At 34.0% G+C, this 18,602-nt stretch overlaps 1 protein-coding gene across 30 annotated transcripts in view; it reads left to right on the forward strand.

The window, feature by feature from the left end:
* PDLIM5 (PDZ and LIM domain 5) overlaps positions 1–18,602 on the forward strand; it is a 211,660-nt gene that overhangs the window by 188,519 nt on the left and 4,539 nt on the right. For 29 of the 30 annotated variants that reach the window (XM_072810246.1, XM_072810248.1, XM_072810257.1 and 26 more), the window contains 4 exons: positions 249–423; positions 12,658–12,838; positions 15,273–15,393; positions 18,252–18,367. In XM_072810246.1, coding sequence (XP_072666347.1) covers positions 249–423; positions 12,658–12,838; positions 15,273–15,393; positions 18,252–18,367 — 593 coding nt within the window. The remainder of the gene's footprint in view (positions 1–248; positions 424–12,657; positions 12,839–15,272; positions 15,394–18,251; positions 18,368–18,602) is intronic. The other variant, XM_072810245.1, reaches the window with a different exon arrangement.

Genomic DNA, 18,602 nt, shown 5'->3' on the forward strand with positions numbered 1-18,602 from the left:
TCATAGCTCTTTAAATGCATTCATCTGTCATAACTCTTTCACTGTGTTGTAATCCTTGATTTTCTTTTCTGTTTATTTCTGTAGTCACAGTCCAGTGTTTGATACATAACCTCTCCATATATGTGAGCAAATAAATCAGTAGATTTTGTTTGGCTATTATTTCTAATAACCAACGTATTATTTGGTTATTAGAAAAAGTCTATATTTGGCTTATTCCCCATCTAATTCTTCTATGTCTTAACTCCTAGTGCTTTCCCCTGGAAGAATCTCAAACAGTGCAGCTTCCTCAGGAGCGGTAACACCAGCCAACTCAGCTGGGGGACAGCCCCAGACAGGTGACCAGGATACTTTAGTGCAAAGAGCTGAGCACATTCCAGCAGGGAAACGAACTCCAATGTGTGCCCATTGTAACCAGGTCATCAGGTTGGTTATTCATTTTTGAAATTTTTTTGAAAGTACTTAATACCAATGTTGATTTTTTTTAGTATTCTGAAAGATTTGAAATTTTATTAGTGAGATTATTCTTAGTATATTTCTATGTAATAGTTATTGAAGTAGATAAATTGGAATATATATATTAGAATCTATCACAATGAAAAGTAATTCTGGACTCGGTGAAAATAAAACTAAAAATACCAATTTTCTGAGTTATTAATTCTTACTAGAACTAAGAAAAATAATTATTAATGTGGCCTTTCAGAGAATAATAAAATTTAAGACTTAGAGGGACCCTGAAGATCATTTATCTGAACTTTAATCTTTTACAAATTGTAAAAGTGAGGACTTTTCATTTAGATGAAAAATAGTGATATAAAATAAAGAACTTTGAGCCCTAGAGAAAAGAAGATTGGATTTTTGAATACCAAAGCACTGAAAGATATAATTACCTTCAGATATATTCATAAATACTTTTAATTTTAGATTAGGTCATAACCTGCTTCTTTAAAATATCTTTTATCCAAATCTGTTTTATTGTCTCTTAAGTTCTAAGAGGGGAAAAAAGGCCAGAGATCTTAAGTGAGTGCTCTATATTGACTCTTAATAAACCTCTGAGCATTTCTTAATAAGTGGTTTTTAAAATATTAGGAGGTATAGATAAGAATGTTGATTGCAGGGATTCCACCAACTGAACCTTATTGCCTCCTCTGTGAGTTGCCGTGTTGGCAACTCACAATGATAGTTTGAAATGATTGCTTAGGCGCTCTTCTTACTTTTATTAATTTATCCTGTTTTGAAATAGTTGAAACAGTGGCTTCTTTAAAGTTGAATAAGATTAAGGCTTACTTGCATTTCCCCTACTCTATTATGTAGTTATTACTTAGGATAATGTTTCTACTTAATACTTAAAATGAAGCCCAAAAAGCCTCAGTACTTTATTTAAAAAAACAAATATAAATACTCTTTTCTCTGACCTACTATTAAATAATAAATGTGTCAAGGATACAGCACACAGTACATGATTAAAAATAAAACAGCTTATTTATTTTAAATGTTCATTTGTGGGATGCCTGGATGGCTCAGTGGTTGAGCGTCTCCCTTGGCTTGGGTCATGATCCCGGGGTCCTGGGATCGAGTCCCACATCGGGCTCCCTATGCAGAGTTTTCTTCTCCCTCTGCCTGTGTCTCTGCCTACCTCTCTCTGTGTCTCTCATGAATAAATAAATAAAATCAAAAATTAATAAATAAATGTTCATTTATAACATTTCAAAAATATAGTAAAACAGAAAGCAAAAATAAAAATTCATACATAATTCTACCTTCCAAGATAACCACTAAGAATATCTGAGTTCACACCTTTAAACCCATGCAGGGATCCCTGGGTGGCGCAGTGGTTTGGCGCCTGCCTTTGGCCCAGGGCGCGATCCTGGAGACCCGGGATCGAATCCCACGTCGGGCTCCCGGTGCATGGAGCCTGCTTCTCCCTCGGCCTATGTCTCTGCCTCTCTCTCTCTCTCTCTCTCTGATGACTATCATAAATAAATAAAAATTAAAAAAAATAAAATAAAATAAAACCCATGCATATAAGGACTGATGTTATTTTACAGAAATGGAATTATATATTATATTATATATCAGTAGATTTTGTATAATTATATATTATATGTTATATATATTATATATAAAAACATATTATTATTTATATATTATAGATATAAAGTATATTATAAAATATAACAGTATTTTGTAAGCTTTATTTTTCACTTAAATGTGTTGTCCACAGTGAATACCCATTTAATAAGAATTAGCCAGTAGCAGTGGTAGTAGTAAGAAAATTAGTAGAAGTTTTCTAAGTCTAGACAGTAACCAATATACAGAAGGCATTTGTGAATGTTTTACCTGAACAGATCATGCGTGACTCTAGACCCAAGTAGTCAAACCATAATATCAGTTTGGTTAAAGTCACTTTCCTAACAGTGGTACTATAAAGTTACTACCTTACAGAAATACATACATAATGGACTCTAGAGTGGTACTGCTTTGTTCTAATAATTAAAAGTATGTTTTTAATTAACTGTACTTAGTAGTTTTTTAGGACTAATATTAGTAAGGTGGTTAGGGATACTATATTCTGGATAAAAACACCAATAATGGAGACAAGAGTCACTGCTGTTTGTACGCTGTTGTAAGCAGTTACTGGATAGGCTAACAAACTGTCAAATCCTATCAGTTGTTGGTTCATATTGTCCGATTATCAAATTCTGTGATATCCTATAATCAAAAGTACCAATGCATGTGAAAACTTAGTATGGAGAAAATACAAAGATCTAACCAAGAATTTACATTCCCACCCCTCCCAACCTGCCTTGGTTTCAGTTTTAATGCTAGGCCAGGATATAATTTTAATGTGCAATCTTTCTGTGATGTGAAATAAATATATATTATGTTAATAAGATAAGTGGCCATCACTTATTGTTCCCTCATCTGTTAAATTTTGTATTGCTCTGGATTATCCCAGCGCTGTTATCAGTTAGGCATTAAAGCTTCATTTACTGGGGAAGTTAATAGGAACAGGGATTAGTTCATGTCAAGATCATATAACAGTAATTAACATAGCACATTTGCTTGGTGTTCAAATGCTAACCTAGCTTGAATATACTGTGGTCAGTTCAGAGACCTAGTCAAAGCATAATTCTTGTTCTTGGCCTCAGTGTCAGTATCACTTACCCAAGCAAAGACTCGTTAGATCAAGTGACATTCTCTTAGACACCTGTTTCAAAAACAAGCTGAAGTTCCAGACTTGATATCTTGAATACAGAGTATTGTAACCTGATGAGTTTTGGGAAGTTTAGGATTGTTTTATATTTCTTATTTTCTACAGTATAATTTATATTATTTGTTTATAATTTGTATTGTTTTTTAATATCTTTTCTAAACATCTTGAATTTTAAGAAACATTTTTAAGTAAAAGCAAACTAAGGTAAATTTTATCTTATTTTAATTTTTTTTAGCAAAGTTAATTGTTTTTGGAAAACCTCAGAAAAATTACAGAATGTTAGTACTGAACTAGTTATCTCTTATAGAACATATATACCTTAAAACCCCATAGAACATTTTATTTGGATGTAATGCTTAACATTTTTTGGTTTATTTGAACTTTGAAAAGAGTTATGAATGTTGTACCTAAATAGACATTACTTTGATTAGTTAATGGCCTTTTACACTTGGATAAGAAATTCTGCTGAGGCTTTGATTAAGTTTGCCCTGGAATATTTGCAATCCATTTATGATAGAAGTACCATTTCTTTGATTCTTATACTCGTGAATTGATTGACAGTTGGGTGCTGGTATATTAAGGAAACAGAAAATCGGTTAATGTAGCCAAAACCACATTTTAGTTTTTCTGATAGAAGGAGTTTATGAAAACTCTATAGTTTATTTCTTGACTATTATATTTGGTGGCATTAAAATCTGTTCACTACTTGTATTACCTGGAGTTGACTAAACCATTCACTTTTAGCTTATCATCTTTGTGAAAGAAGTATAGGATTTATAGTGCTTGAATTTCTTCTTAGTTATGAAATGCTTAAAAGAAATAGCCACAGTGCTATTGTTCTGTATTTGCCTGCAATATAGCACCAGAACAATCACGTTAAGGCAACCCATTGTTTAATCCAGTGAGAGAGAGGTTTTTAACATTACTGGTCTGATTCTTGCTCAGTGATTTTCAAACTTTCCTCATACCAAGCCATCTCAGTCACCCCAAGGAGAGGTCAGCAGGGGTTTTTGCTTGTTTCACTGTGCATTTCAATCTCTTAGTGGTCCCTTATTAATAGATTTTATTCATTCTCCCTTTTGGTTAAAATTTCACTTGAAAATAGAAAGTTTCCTGGTTGTAATGCATTAGCCCCTGAATTTAAGGAAATAGCCAAAGATAAGACCAAGTTTTATGAGCAAGACAATATAGACCAAGATTTCAGATTTACTATAGTGAAAAATTGGTATGAACATGGATGTTCAGCATCTAATACTATGGTGCCATTAAGATCCTGGTTTTGGATGATAATAATTGTTTAATTTTAATGTGTTCTTAGCATATGTCAAGTATTGGCTAAGAATTTTACTGAATTCCCATTTAATTCTTTATAAGCTTGTGAGACAGTTACTAAAATTGCCTCAATTTTGTAGAAGAGAAAACTGAGGCACAGAGAAGTCACATATTTGCCTGAAGTTATATGGTTGATAAATGGTAAGACCTAAATTTGAGCTCTGATCTAACTTTGAATTTTATTCATGTTTTAACTGTTATTTAGGAAAATGTTTGTAGTATTTTATAAAGACTAAAAAAGAAATATATTCTTAAGTATGATTCTAATTTTGTATAAATAAAATATACTTCAAGGTATGTTAATATATGAATATATAACTGTTATGAATACATATACATATAGTCATATATGTTACTGTATTAAATCAAGAGAAAAACAGCTTAAGCAGATCTGCCATAACTGGAGTGCAGCAGTGTACTTCTTCATAGTGTTTTAGTATATAAGTGAGACAGAAGGGAGTAAATAATAGATTGAATAATTAAAAATTCAAAAAAATAAAAATAAAAAATAAAAAATAAATAAATAAATAAATAAAATAAAAAAAATAATAAAAAATCTTACCTCCCCATCAGAATGACTTTGTACCACATACATGCATTCTTAGACTCATGGATGACCCAGGGTTCACTTTTCCAGTTTCTTATCTAATGTAGAAATGTAGTCATTCTATAAGTAACACTCATTAAGTATTTTGTGTACCATCCCCTTTCAGCACCAGTGATACAGAAGTAAAGACATAGTCCCTTCCCTTAAGGAAGTTACTGTTACAGACCAGATTGTATCCCCACCAAATTCACATGTTGAAATCATAACCCCTAATATCTCAGAATGTGATTATCTTTGGAGATAGGGTCTTTTAGGAGGTAAAATGAGGTCATTACAGTGGGCCGAAATCCAGTATGATTGGTGTTCTTATAAGAAGAGATTTGAACACAGAGAGATATATGGGGGAAGACCATGCGAAGACATGTGGAGAATATGGCCATCTATAAGCCAAGGAGAAAGACCTTAGAAAAGAGGAACCCTGCCAACACCTTGATTGTCTGTCTAACACTAGTTGAATAAATCTGGGCTCAAATTTAGGTTGTGCCATTTATTATCTGTGTGACTTCTAACTTCCCAAATTTGAAAAAATAAATTTGAGTTGTTTTAAGCCACCCAATTTGTGTTACTTTAAGGCGGTCCTATTACAGTTCTATTTTAGTAAAAAAATGCAAACAAGCAAATCAACAACCATATTGGTGTGGTATTAAGTTTAATAGAGAAACACATCCAGAATCCTTTTGGTACAAAGAGGAGTGGTGAGGATTATCTAGCTTCCACAGCCAATTTCTTTTATTTGAAAGGAATGACAAGCAATAAGATTCAGTAGTCTGCTTATAAAATCAATAGTGTTATACAAGAAATATCTATTGAAAACTTGTGAAGTGTTAGCTGTTGTTAGTGTAGTAATCATATTAGAATATATAAGCATATCAAGCCACTACATTGTACATCTTAAGTTTACACAATGTTATATGTCATTTATGTCCCAATTTTAAAAAATAAATATTAAAAAAATTAAAGCTCATATGCAAGTTTCCATACTGGCACTAGAGTATATAAAAATTAAGAAACAGTTCCTGTTTTCATATATTTTATCATCTGATAGAAAAGCCAAAGCCCTGGCACCGATAGCCATAATGTAGTAATATAAGCATTGTGAGAGGTACATCATACCGTTACAGTAATACAAGAAATATATGTGTACTGCCTTTATATCCATAGTAAGGAGTCCTGAATCATAGTACCTAGGAAAATCATGAGATATCTATAGTGTTCTAAATTGTCACAGTTGTAAAATTGAAAAATTAATCTTGCCTCAGGAAAATATATTAACAATGGAAATCTCTCTTGGTGGTTTCATTATCTCTATATATGGTCCTTCTGATATCCAGGTCTCTTGATTCTCTGACATTTTCTACTTTAGCGATTCCTCTAGTTAACTTAAGCCACCAATTTTCATTCGTGTCCTAGACCTTGCCATTAACTACATTTCCTTCACAATCTTATTTCTAAGCACCTCACTCTACTTCAAGAACCACTGCCTTTATCTCCACTCTCTCCCTACTACCTCAATTCCATCAATCCTTTACTCCCTACCTATCTCCCAGCAATCTCAAATTCATTGATCCAAATTCCTTTTCACTGTCCTTTGGGTCCCAATATCGTTACTTCCCTTCTTATCTAGTCTGAATTCCTTAGTCAGTTATTAGTCAGTATCCTTTATATACCCTCAGTTTCTTTGTTCATCTCATTTCATCATATTCACTTAACTGAAACCACTAGTTTGGATAAATCTATTGATTTACTCTGTGCCTACACCTGAAGGTGGATGTGACTGGAAGAAAACCCGCAACCATACTAATCAGTGTCACTTTAAATTCATGACTATTAATTTCAGATGTATTCTTAATAATGACAAAAATCTGCTGTATTTTTCTAGTGTGTTTACTTTTCCACTTTCCCAGAAAGCCACTTATATCTTCTTTTTTCTCTTTAAGCCTCTAATAACTTATTTCCCATTTTCAGTGTCAGCTGATGACCTTGATTCCTCTTTCATTCTTTTATGTAGGAAATGTGACAGAAATGTAGGCCATAGAGAAAAAGATAACAGAATGGCATTCATAATTCCTAATTTATCAGCAATTACATTAAATGTAAATAGATTAAACACTCCAGTTAAAAGAATTGTAGAGTAGGGATGCCTGGCTCAGGGTTGAGCGTCTGCCTTCGGCTCAGGGCATGATCCCGGGGTCCAGAGATCGAGTCCCACATTGGGCTCCCTGCAAGGAGTCTGCTTTTCCCTCTGCCTGTGTCTCTGCCCCCTCTCTCTCTCTGAATATTAAAAAAAAAAAAAAAAAAAAGAATTGTAGAGTAGATAAAATCATGATCTGGCTATATGCTGCCTATAACAGACACACTTCAGGTTAAAAGACACAAATAAATTTAAAATAAAAGTGTACAGGAAGATACATTATGCAAACATTGTAACCAAATGAGAGCTGGAGTAACTGTATGTACTACTATTAGGTAAAATAGGCATTAAGAAAAAAGGTGTTGACAGAGAAATTCAGGACATTTTATAATGATAAAAAGTTCAATCCATCAAGAAGGTACAATTATAAATATGTATTCATCTAATAGTAAAGCCCCAACATACATGAAGCAAAAACTGTCAGAATAGAAGGGAATGATGATAAACAATTTAACAATAATAGTTAGAAACTTTGGTATCCCAGTTTCAATAATGTATATAACAACTGCACAGAAAGTCAACAAGAAGCCTTGAGCCACACTATGTACTAGACTCAACAGACCTCTATAGAATGTTCCAGCTGACAACAGGAGGGTAGAAATTCTTTGCAAGCCCACATAGAACATTCTCCAGGATAGACCACATGTTAACCCATAAAACAAATTTCAATACTTGTAAAAGGACTGATGTCATACAGAGTATATTCTCTGACCAGAATAGAGTGAAATTAGAAATGTATAACAGGAGAAAATTTGGGAAATTCATAAATACGTGGAAATAAATGCACTTCTAAACAACAATCTCTTGATTAACTCAATGTCAACTTAGGGAACTTACATTACATCTGCATAATCCTTTTTGCCATATAAAATAAACTAGTCATAAGAGTGATGTCCCATCGTATTCATAGGTTCCACCCACACTCTAAAGAAGGAGATCATACATGTCATGTATACCAGAAGGCGGGTATCTTGGGGGCCATATTAGAATTCTACCTAACATACCATCCCTTCTCCAGTCTTCCTCTCCTCTTCAGCTCTCTTCTCTCAGTTGCCCAGACCTCACATGATCTATCAGCACATCCTTTTGACTTTGACTTCTAAAGGTACCCAGAATCTGAACCTTTCTTACTGTTTATACTACTGTTAATGCCCTGATCCAAGCCACTATCCTTTCTCACCTGGGATAATAAATTTGTTTTCTAATTAACCTTTTTGCTTTTGCCCTTGCCCTTTACCGGTCTGTTCTCAACACAGTAACTAGAGTAAATCCTGATTAAACATAAATCAGATCATGTCACTCTTTTGCTGAAACCCCATAATGATTCCCCTTTGGGTAGAAGCCAGAATCCTTACAATGGCCTAAAGACCCTACACAGTCACCCCCACCCCACCACCATCTCATTATCTCTGGCTGTTTCTCGGACTCCTCAGGTGCCTTTATCAGGCCCTTTGCATTTACTGTTTACCTTGCCTGGATTCTCTTCCCCTGGATATTTGCATAGCTCACCTTTGTCTCCTTCAGGTCAAATATCAGGGTATCCCTGGCCACCCTGCTTAAATTCTACTCCCCCTACCACCTGACACAGTCTCTCTATCTTCCCTCCCTTAAATTTGTTGTTTTTTGTTTGTCCCTCATGCTAGAACATAAGTTCTATGTGAGCAAGGCCTTTCGTGGCTTTGTTTCCTGCCGTATTGTCTATACCTAGAGCAGTGTCTGGCATATATCATTGTATTTAGTAAATATTCAGTTCTTTTTTCTTTTTTTTAATAATAAATTTGTTATTAGTGTTCCTTTTCCTGTTCCTTTTGACATCTTTTTCTGCCTTTGTTACTTCCTTTTTTTTTTTTCTCTCTCTCTCTCTCTTTGGCATGAGTCTCACAGAAGATAAACAGAGTAGAAGTTTCATAAGTAGAGTAACTTTTCTCTTTTTTTTTTTTTTCTTCAAAGTAGAGTAACTTTTCTCTCTCAGCCAATCAGTGCTTTAACTCTTGTTGTCCCCTCTTTTGTCAACCAAGGAGTACTTGGGAAGAATATAGTAAGAGGTAGAAGCAGACTTAATTCCACGTTGCAGTTACCCATGCCTGTTGTTCCAGTTCACAAATGGAAAACCAGTCCTACCTGGAACAGGAAGAACTTCTACAGTATTAATCCTGTGTTAATGATTTTGTTAAATCAGTCTCTGCTAAGACAGAGAAGAGAGTACTTTGTTATATGTCAGAGATTTCATTACTTAATCTATACATAACTTCAAGGCTGTTATGGGAAAGATGCTCTTTCAACTGGACCAGGGAATATCCAGCTAGGCCACTACCTGCACTGAGCATGTTTAAGAAAGGAGATCTGGCAGGAGCAAGGGTCATTTTCAGTTCAGTTTTTAAAGGTGCAGAGGGAGTTTCTTTACTGTTAAGACATTTCAGTATTCAAATTTGATAAGGAACTAAGGAAATATCTTGAAGTTATTCCTTTAATGGATGATTCAATTAAATTTAATCAATTTGTTGTAGTAGACACTATTCTAGAAACCTTTTAAAACACTTTTAAGAATACATGAAATATAAGAAAATCTCCTAAATTCCAAAATAGGCAAATGAAGAATGAAAATCATGAATGGGACCATTAAAAATGAAGACTGGACAAAAATTTGCCATCAAGCCTGGACAAAACCTATCGTAATGACCTACATGCTTGCCTGGGGTTAGACTAAATTTGGCTTTAAGCCTTCTAATGGTCAACGAAAAAAGAAAGTGAATTTTTAAACTTACTATTAAATGAGTAAAAGAACTATTGCTCAGAAGAAGCGAAACTGTTCTTGTTACAAGAACCTGAAAGGACTTTCTCCAAGGAGTCCATGTGAAAATGACCCTGTGTGATCTAACAAGTAGCACTCTCAATAGCAACTTAGAGAAAAAGCGAGGGCGACTATTACAGAGCTGTTTCCTATGACACGTGTCAGCACAGACTGATGGTATCATGTGGAGCACTGGTTGTTAAGGGACTAATTCTGTGGACTATGTTGGGCCCGGTATGCTGTAAGTTGCAGACCCTCCTTCTCAGCTAGTCTGACTTCATTTCAACACATATTTTAGAAAATCTAGAAAATGGATTATATGTTCATCAATCAGTTGTTCCTAAATGTTTTTTTTTTTCCTCAGATGAATTCTGTTAAATATTTGGTGGCACTGATGGCCATGTTCCAGGAGTAAACTTTTTTTACTCCCAAGTGGATACCATACTTTTGTGGAGTGCACAGTGTGAGGTTGGATTGACTTCTTTTGCAATCTGGAAAGCTAAATAAGGGTACTGGCCTCAAGGGACCATCCAGCCTATGGAAGAGCTGAAGATGTGCCCTAATAAAAAAATTCAACCTAACAAATTCTTTGGACTCTGCTTTAGTGTTCAAACAAGTGGTAACAGAGTTCTATCACACCCTATCTTGTGGTCAGAGTAAATTTAACCTGGCAGATTTTTCAAGCTTATTTAACTAGATGCCCAATTGGTAGAAAAGCTTTGCACAGTCATAAAACTTTATCTAACTTTGGGCATTGTGACGCCTTGGTTTATTTTTAAATCTACTTGCCAAATACATATGGAGAAAATGAGGGGGAAGAACTCACTGAGTATTGGACTGTTATTTATAATCCAGCTAAAAATTGAGGGACAACCTACCCAAAGTTTGGTGACAGAATAAATGATCTGTAGCCCTTTTCTTCTGGCAGGAAACAGTTAACAAAGACGTTCCTTGTTAGTGATAACAAAACAAAACTTATGATGCCCTAAAGCTGGAAAAAATAATAATAAACTACTTGTCTCAAATGCTGAGAATTGCATGCTCTAGCCAATAAAACTTGGCATGTTATTAATAAAAAAACAAAAACAAAAAAACAAGTTAACCCAAAATGAGGCTAGAAAATACTCTCTTATACCTCACAGAACACATTTTTATCATTCATCAAGAGCCTTCTTACTTTTTTGACTTGCAGAATTAGGTGCTGGTTCTGAGTAAAGATCAGTGTATATCCAAAGAATTTCCCAATGGGAAATAGTTACAGAATACTAAAGTTTATGTTATTGTCAAAGACAAAAAAATGCTTCGATTTTGTGATGCTCATTACTCTGACTTTTCCTATTAATAATCTGCCTAGAAGTCAGGTATCCTTGCTTACTGACAATTACTCTGTGGTCACTCGGTGATGATAATTGATGGTAATGAGATGAAAAGCAGAATATCAGTTGACTACACCAGCACTAGAAATCAGGAAATTCAGCTTCTGACCTTCACTCAGTCAGTGATTTTATGATATTTGTCATATCTTTTGAACATTTTGTATCTCAGCTTCTCCATCTGTTAAACTGAGTTTGTAATAACTGCCCTGGTCTATCTCACAGGAATGTTGCATGGACAAATTGGATAAGTGTAAAAGTGCCTTGGAGGTAAAGCCACTCTGTGAATAAAAATTAGTGTGATGGAGCTACTGAAAAGTATGTTGCAGAGGTTAGAATGGTTCGTTTCTGCAGGCTTCATGAGTAGATAAGGCTTCATAATGGATTCCTGTCAAGCAAACCAAACCCATCTTATCAGTTCATGACTGTATAATATTTAATGGAAAAAATCTCTTTACAAACATTTGTTACCTTGATACAAATGTGCATTAAAAATCATTCATGTTTTAATTAAATAAAACCTTTCTAAGTAGCTTCAAAGCAGTCTCTTAATATCCAGTTGACAGTTTCCATAGTCTATTTGGAGGGGTTATAAACATTTGATATGCTTAATAGAGTTAAGAAATAAGTAACGAAACAAAGTGTGGGGAATAGAAATTGCGGTGTTTCCTCAGGTAATAATTATTACCATTTTTAAGACTCTGGCATTACCAAATTAAGATTTCTCTTTTGTTTATTTTATAGAAATGTCAAATTCTTGTCTCTGCCTAAACCATATATTTTTTTCTGGTTACTTCATTTTCTGTTAGAGTTAACATCCTCATTCTCACTCATAATCATAATACACAGAGCCACTCATTGCAGCTCAAAAAACATAACCACCAAATCTCTTGAAGATGGAAAAAAGTGGGGGAAAAGGCCTTTTTCGAAAGAATTCCTTAAGTGCTTTTTAATGCTCCCTCTTTTTCTCTTCACATAAATACTCAGAGATTTGCTATGTAAATTTACAGCACCCATGTTTTCAACCCTTGAGAAGGATAATTGAGCAAGTATTTAATTGTTTGGACATTCCTAAAAGAGGTTCTATTCAAGCTAACTTTAGAAACTTTTATTCCTAAGCCAACTTGATCTCTTTCTTTCTTCTGGCAGGGGACCATTCCTAGTGGCACTGGGGAAATCTTGGCATCCAGAAGAATTTAACTGTTCTCACTGCAAAAATACAATGGCCTACATTGGATTTGTAGAGGAAAAGGGAGCCCTGTATTGTGAGCTGTGCTATGAGAAATTCTTTGCTCCTGAATGTGGTCGATGCCAAAGGAAGATCCTTGGAGTAAGTTATCAGAAACCTGTTTATTCTGAGTGAACTTTAAAGCATAATAATTTTTTTGTTTTGAAACCCTTCCATCAGTTTTCCTTTTTATTTTCTTCTTGCTTGATCCCCTCTCTGTTTTCATCACTGTTTATTATTGTAAAGTAAAACTAAATAGACCTCTGTAGAAGTGTATCAGACTCAAGGAGTTAAGTTGTCTTTGGTTTTGTCTTACTGAGTGCTCGCTTGTCTAGTGAAAGTCTAGCCACTGTGGGGAAAAAATAATTTACTGTGGGTGTGCTACCTCAACAGGACCCTGTTTGCTCAGGAATGAAGAGGTCGCACAGGACCACACACATCAGAGTTCTCAGAACTGACACCTTCACTGTTTTAAATTAAATTCCATAGCTTTTATAAGAGCAGCATTTCCCCGTTTGTCAGGGTTCAAGCACAGGGCACAGATCTCGTGAAATACATAAAACATGAAGCTTATAAATGATATATTTTTCTTAAATGCATATAATGTTTAAAAATATAACCTATTATTTTATGAGCATATACATGTGATAGAAAAATAAGCATCTTTTTTTTCTTTTCAAAAAAGGAGTAATTTAGGAGTCAGATATATAATAAATAATGAATGAATGAATTTCCTGCTCTAGAATACCCTATTTGCAATTTACAAATAAAGGGTCCATCATTTCCTATGGGTGACCAGGAGTTGGAATTTTATTTTAGAAGCATCCAAGGTGCCTGATGTCATATGAAGCTCATACAGCTAATACAAAGGATAGAAATGGCATTGCTGAATTCTAATATTCTCTCTATAAAAATATAATAATGAAATTTTAATTCATATCGAGAGAAAAGCTAGTATGAATTTTGAATACATAGAATTTCAGATTATATCTTTAAATGGGTCTAAATCTTTGAGAACATTTAAATTGTAAATATAATACATGAAATACTTCTATATTATTAATTTGTACAATATATTGGGAACAAAAGAATAGAATGATATAGGCTGTAACTTCCCAAATGACAAGTAATAAGTTGAATATATATTAATATTCTTTTAGTATATAAATATATTCTATAAATTTTAGAATAATAACACAAAGTCAGGTAGCAGTCTTTGAACCAGATGAGGTTCTAGGAAATGGAAATCTTACCCTCATTGCCTTAGAGATGGGTCAGAAATTCACCACAGAGACAGATTCTCTGGATTGTGTTTTAGTTATTTGATTTCCTATTAAAGAAGGAATAGTAATCTGTCTCAAGGATAGAAAGGGAAATAAATGCCAAAAACCTTGAGAAATGATTTGGTTCAGTGTAATTTGTTGTACATGTTCATGGTGATCTTTTTTGGAGCTAAAGCATCATTTCTCCTCAGTATCCTTCAGTGTGAATTTTGGTATGGCATTTTCTAAGGCTAATAATTTACTGTATAATTTTAACAATTTTTTATTATGAAAAATATTTCAGTCTATAGCAGTTAGAAAATACCAGAAAATGTAAAAAAGAAAATTTAAATGGCCTATATATTTACGAATCCTAGGCAATTCTTATTACCTTAGGATATATTTTCTTCCCGTTTGCTCTTTGTAAGTAATTCATTTACAAAGCTGTAACCATACTTTATGTGTAGCATCCTCTTTTTTGTGATAAATATTATGGAAATAGTACATTCCCATTTTGTTAACTATTCTTCAAAAATAATGTTAAACGGACTCTATCTCTTTCAATTCAAAGAAATGATTCCTTGCAAAACCAGTTTCTCAAGACTTCTTTTACTAATTAAAATCTGGCCCAAGTCTTCGATATTGCTATTTTTAACCCTAGTGCCATTGTTGACTAGAATCCACACTTTATAATTCAAATTTTAGACACTCATTTGAGTATGTGCTTAGCGTAGTCATAGCTGATTTCCAGAATCCTAAACATGTGCTAAACTGATTGGATTACACTGATTATGTTATTGCTTCCATAATGCACCAAAGCATAGGTTTGTTTTAATTTTTAAATGTTTTGCCCTTCCTCCGTGACATTTTCTTTTTTTTCCTCCATGACATTTTCAAGATAATACTTGAAACCTTTGTAAGTTAATGTTCCCTGACACCCTTTTGAAAGAAAGCAGAATGTTTCTTAGCAAGCACTTAGGAAATGCTTATTACTTTATTCATCACATGTGTAATGTTTAAAAAACACAATTATCATTCTTTAAGTTTATTGATGTGTATTTATGGGAAACACACGTATTATATAGTGTATCAGTTTAGATGATTTGTGAGTGTGTCCTTAAGTATCATCTGTTACTTAGAGGAAAAGCTCATAGTAAAGACAAAAGCATGTATCTACTTTGGGCCGGTTTAAAAGGGCTATGTTGGTACAACTAGTAAAATAAGCATTTTTGTATTGTCATCTTTCTTTACATCCAAATACCTTTCTCTAACAGGAAGTCATCAATGCTTTGAAACAAACTTGGCACGTTTCCTGTTTTGTGTGTGTGGCCTGTGGAAAACCCATTCGTAATAATGTTTTTCATTTGGAGGATGGTGAACCATACTGTGAGACTGGTAAGATCCTAAAGCCACTAGTTCTTAAGTTTTGAATAAAGATAAAACTTTAGCCCTTATATTACTATAAAGCTGAAAGGAAATACTGGGCAAAATAGATTTCCTAACTATTTTTAAGGGACATTTAAAGCTACTCTAAATATATAGCAAAAAATTATGTAAAATTTTTATGTGACTTCATCAAAACAGATATTCTCGACTTCTTTAAGAGAAATGAGCATATAAGCACGACCTAGTAGGAAATATCTTACTTATGGATATGAATGCTACCAAGTTGTGTAGCTTAAAGCCACCTCTTACACTGTAACAGTGAATTTTGAGTGGTTATAAACATTAGAAATGATCAACTTTAAAAAAAAAAAGAAAAAGAAATTATCAACTTTTGAATGTGATACTGATTTGCTCTTTAAGGCAACTGTCTTGACAATAAATTGGAAGTCCTTTGTTTCTGTTACTGAATGGGAGGGTAACCTTGACTTGGATTGTTCTCTAGTAAAATTATTTTTAATAAACTGGGCTCTAAGGACCAGTCTACTACATTTATCTTAATTACCTGAGCTCTGAACACTTCTTTTCTTTCCCAGAGACTATATAAAGTGAACTTCATAACATTTATTAACATTACTCTTACTTACATACATATGTTTCAAAAAATAAAATATTTTCCCTTTGTCATGCCTACATTCACTACCACAGCACTTCCATATGGAGTTTTATTGTTGATCTACCTTGAAATTCCAAGTGTGGTGCTGGAGGAAAGGAATACAGCACACTATTAAAGGAGCAGTCACCTTCTGATTTGAGGCTAGTCAACATCACTTCACCCTTTATTGCTCACTCAATTCCTTTTAGCTCCTAGCTAAGACCAGTCCAGATCTATGCCAGACTATTAACCAGAAAGCTCTATGAAAATTCCAGTGAACTTATCCCATCTATGGGCTATTTTGGGACAAGATGGCTACAAAGCACCTACCTTGATTCAATCAGAGTATTTCACATTTTGTAATTTCACCTAATTCTTCTGAAGAAAGAGCTTGTTTGTTTTAAAATTAAGCTGTGCAACTGTCTAACATTTGCATTTTGACTAACTGGCAGATGGTCCCTATCTAGTAAATACATATAAAACTATCTAGCTTTAATATCATATTTAGTGTAGTCTAAGAAGTCAGATTCTTTAAACTCAAATATTGCTTACAGAAAAGGAAAAATATTATTGTAGATTTATTTAAATGTCACTTCTAATCAACTTCATCTATTTTTGTTGTATTTCTTTAACTTCCTATATTTATTACTCAGCCTTTCCCATCTCAAATGCCCCACTATCCATTATCCCAAACCCCAGTGTATATTTATTCATTCATTTCTCTCCACCTCAATAGTCACAACTAAATCCAACTCACTCTTTGCTGAATGGCTCGAATCACCAACTAAAATGGTCCATCTTCTTTTCCCCGACCCTCAAATAGCAGCTATGATAATATTTTGTTTCAATGTGACTCAGATTATGCTTGATACCTCTCAGCTTCCACTTGAGTACTATTCTCCTTACTAGGCCTGCTTTGCCAACCTTATCTTCTACCACCTTACCTTCTGTCACTGGATTCTAGTTATACCTGGCCCTTTTGCTTTTCTAAACACACTAAGATCCCTCCCGCCTCAGGGCTTTTGTACTTGCTGTTTCTTCTGATATGCTCTTCCTCAGCTTTTCTGTGGTGATATTTGCCTTTTTTTAGTCAAATCTCAGAACAACTGTTACCTCCTTAGAGAAGCATTTCCTAACTCACCTGTTTAATGGAGTGTTTGTTACATACTTACACCCAACTATTCTGTATCACATGACTGTTTTCTTCATGGTTCTTGTCACAATTTGAAATTATTTATTATGACTTATTTTAAAAATACAATAAATGACAACACTTGCTCCCAATGAGAATGTAAGCACCGTAAAGAGAGTAGGCACATCTGTCTTCACCACTGTATCCCCCATCAGTGCCTGGCACATATTAGGACTCTATGTATATATGTTGAGCAAGTGGTGCTGAGAAATATTGAAGATTTTTAAGAAAGATAAATCAAGTTGGAAATGAAAATCTTTCTATTGTGGAATAAACACAAGTAGTAAGAATAGCTACATAAAAGAAAATTGTTAATAAGTTCTAATTTAGTAATAATAAAGAAACTTCTCATTAAAACTGCTTTCTTTAGAGGGAAATTCTATTAGTATTTTACAACTGTAATCTCTGTCAAGTAAATGGTGTGCTCTGGCTAAGGATTTTCAGCCTGAAGTCATAAAATTGAAAGGAAATGGCAGCAAAAGAATAGTGGCTTAATACCATTATGATAGAGTCCAGCTAGAAACTTAGTCATGGCACTTACTCATGGAAGTTTCTTGTGACTTTTTTTCTTCCCTACCAAGTCAGATACTCTATGAAATGTGCTAATATCAGATATTTCTTCTTGACTTACGTTCTTTAGTCTTAACTGTTGCTAGTTTTTGGAAGTTTTCTTGTCTTTTGCTAAAACAGTCATGTCTATTGATAACTTCTCAGGGAACAGAGTTGTTCTTGATACATATTTGGACATTTAAGCAGCTGGAGATAAGTGAGGAGTATTATGTGGAAAAATGGAATAAAGGACGTTAAGTTATGTAAATAATATTTACCCCAAAGGTAAACTGAAACATGCTACACATATACCTCAAGCCAAACATGCCTTCTGAACATTTTCCAGTTACTATAACTTTATCTTCATCTTCTCATTTAATTCCAATTTTGTTGGTGCTTTCTAGGAACTATTATTCTAAAGCTTTCTCATGTTTAAATTATGTCTCCCCACCCCCCATCCCCGCCCCAATACAGATTATTATGCCCTTTTTGGTACCATATGCCATGGATGTGAATTTCCCATAGAAGCTGGCGACATGTTCCTGGAAGCTCTGGGCTATACCTGGCATGACACTTGCTTTGTATGCTCAGTAAGTTAACTCTTATTTCCAAATTAGAAGAGCACAATATGGCCAGTTTTAGCCTAAGCACTAAATGGAAATAACAGTTCTTGTGTCTTTCAATCCTTCACACCTAAAAGTATTTTTATGGTGATTTTGAAAATTGTTCATTAAAATTTTTGGCATTTTTTGAATTATTTGGCACAAAATAAGATGCTTACCCCTTTAGAGAAAATCCTGTTTTCAATAAATTTGTGTTTTGTAA

This window comes from Canis lupus, chromosome 33, assembly GCF_048164855.1.
Source record: "Canis lupus baileyi chromosome 33, mCanLup2.hap1, whole genome shotgun sequence".
In the NCBI taxonomy this organism is placed as follows: domain Eukaryota; kingdom Metazoa; phylum Chordata; class Mammalia; order Carnivora; family Canidae; genus Canis; species Canis lupus.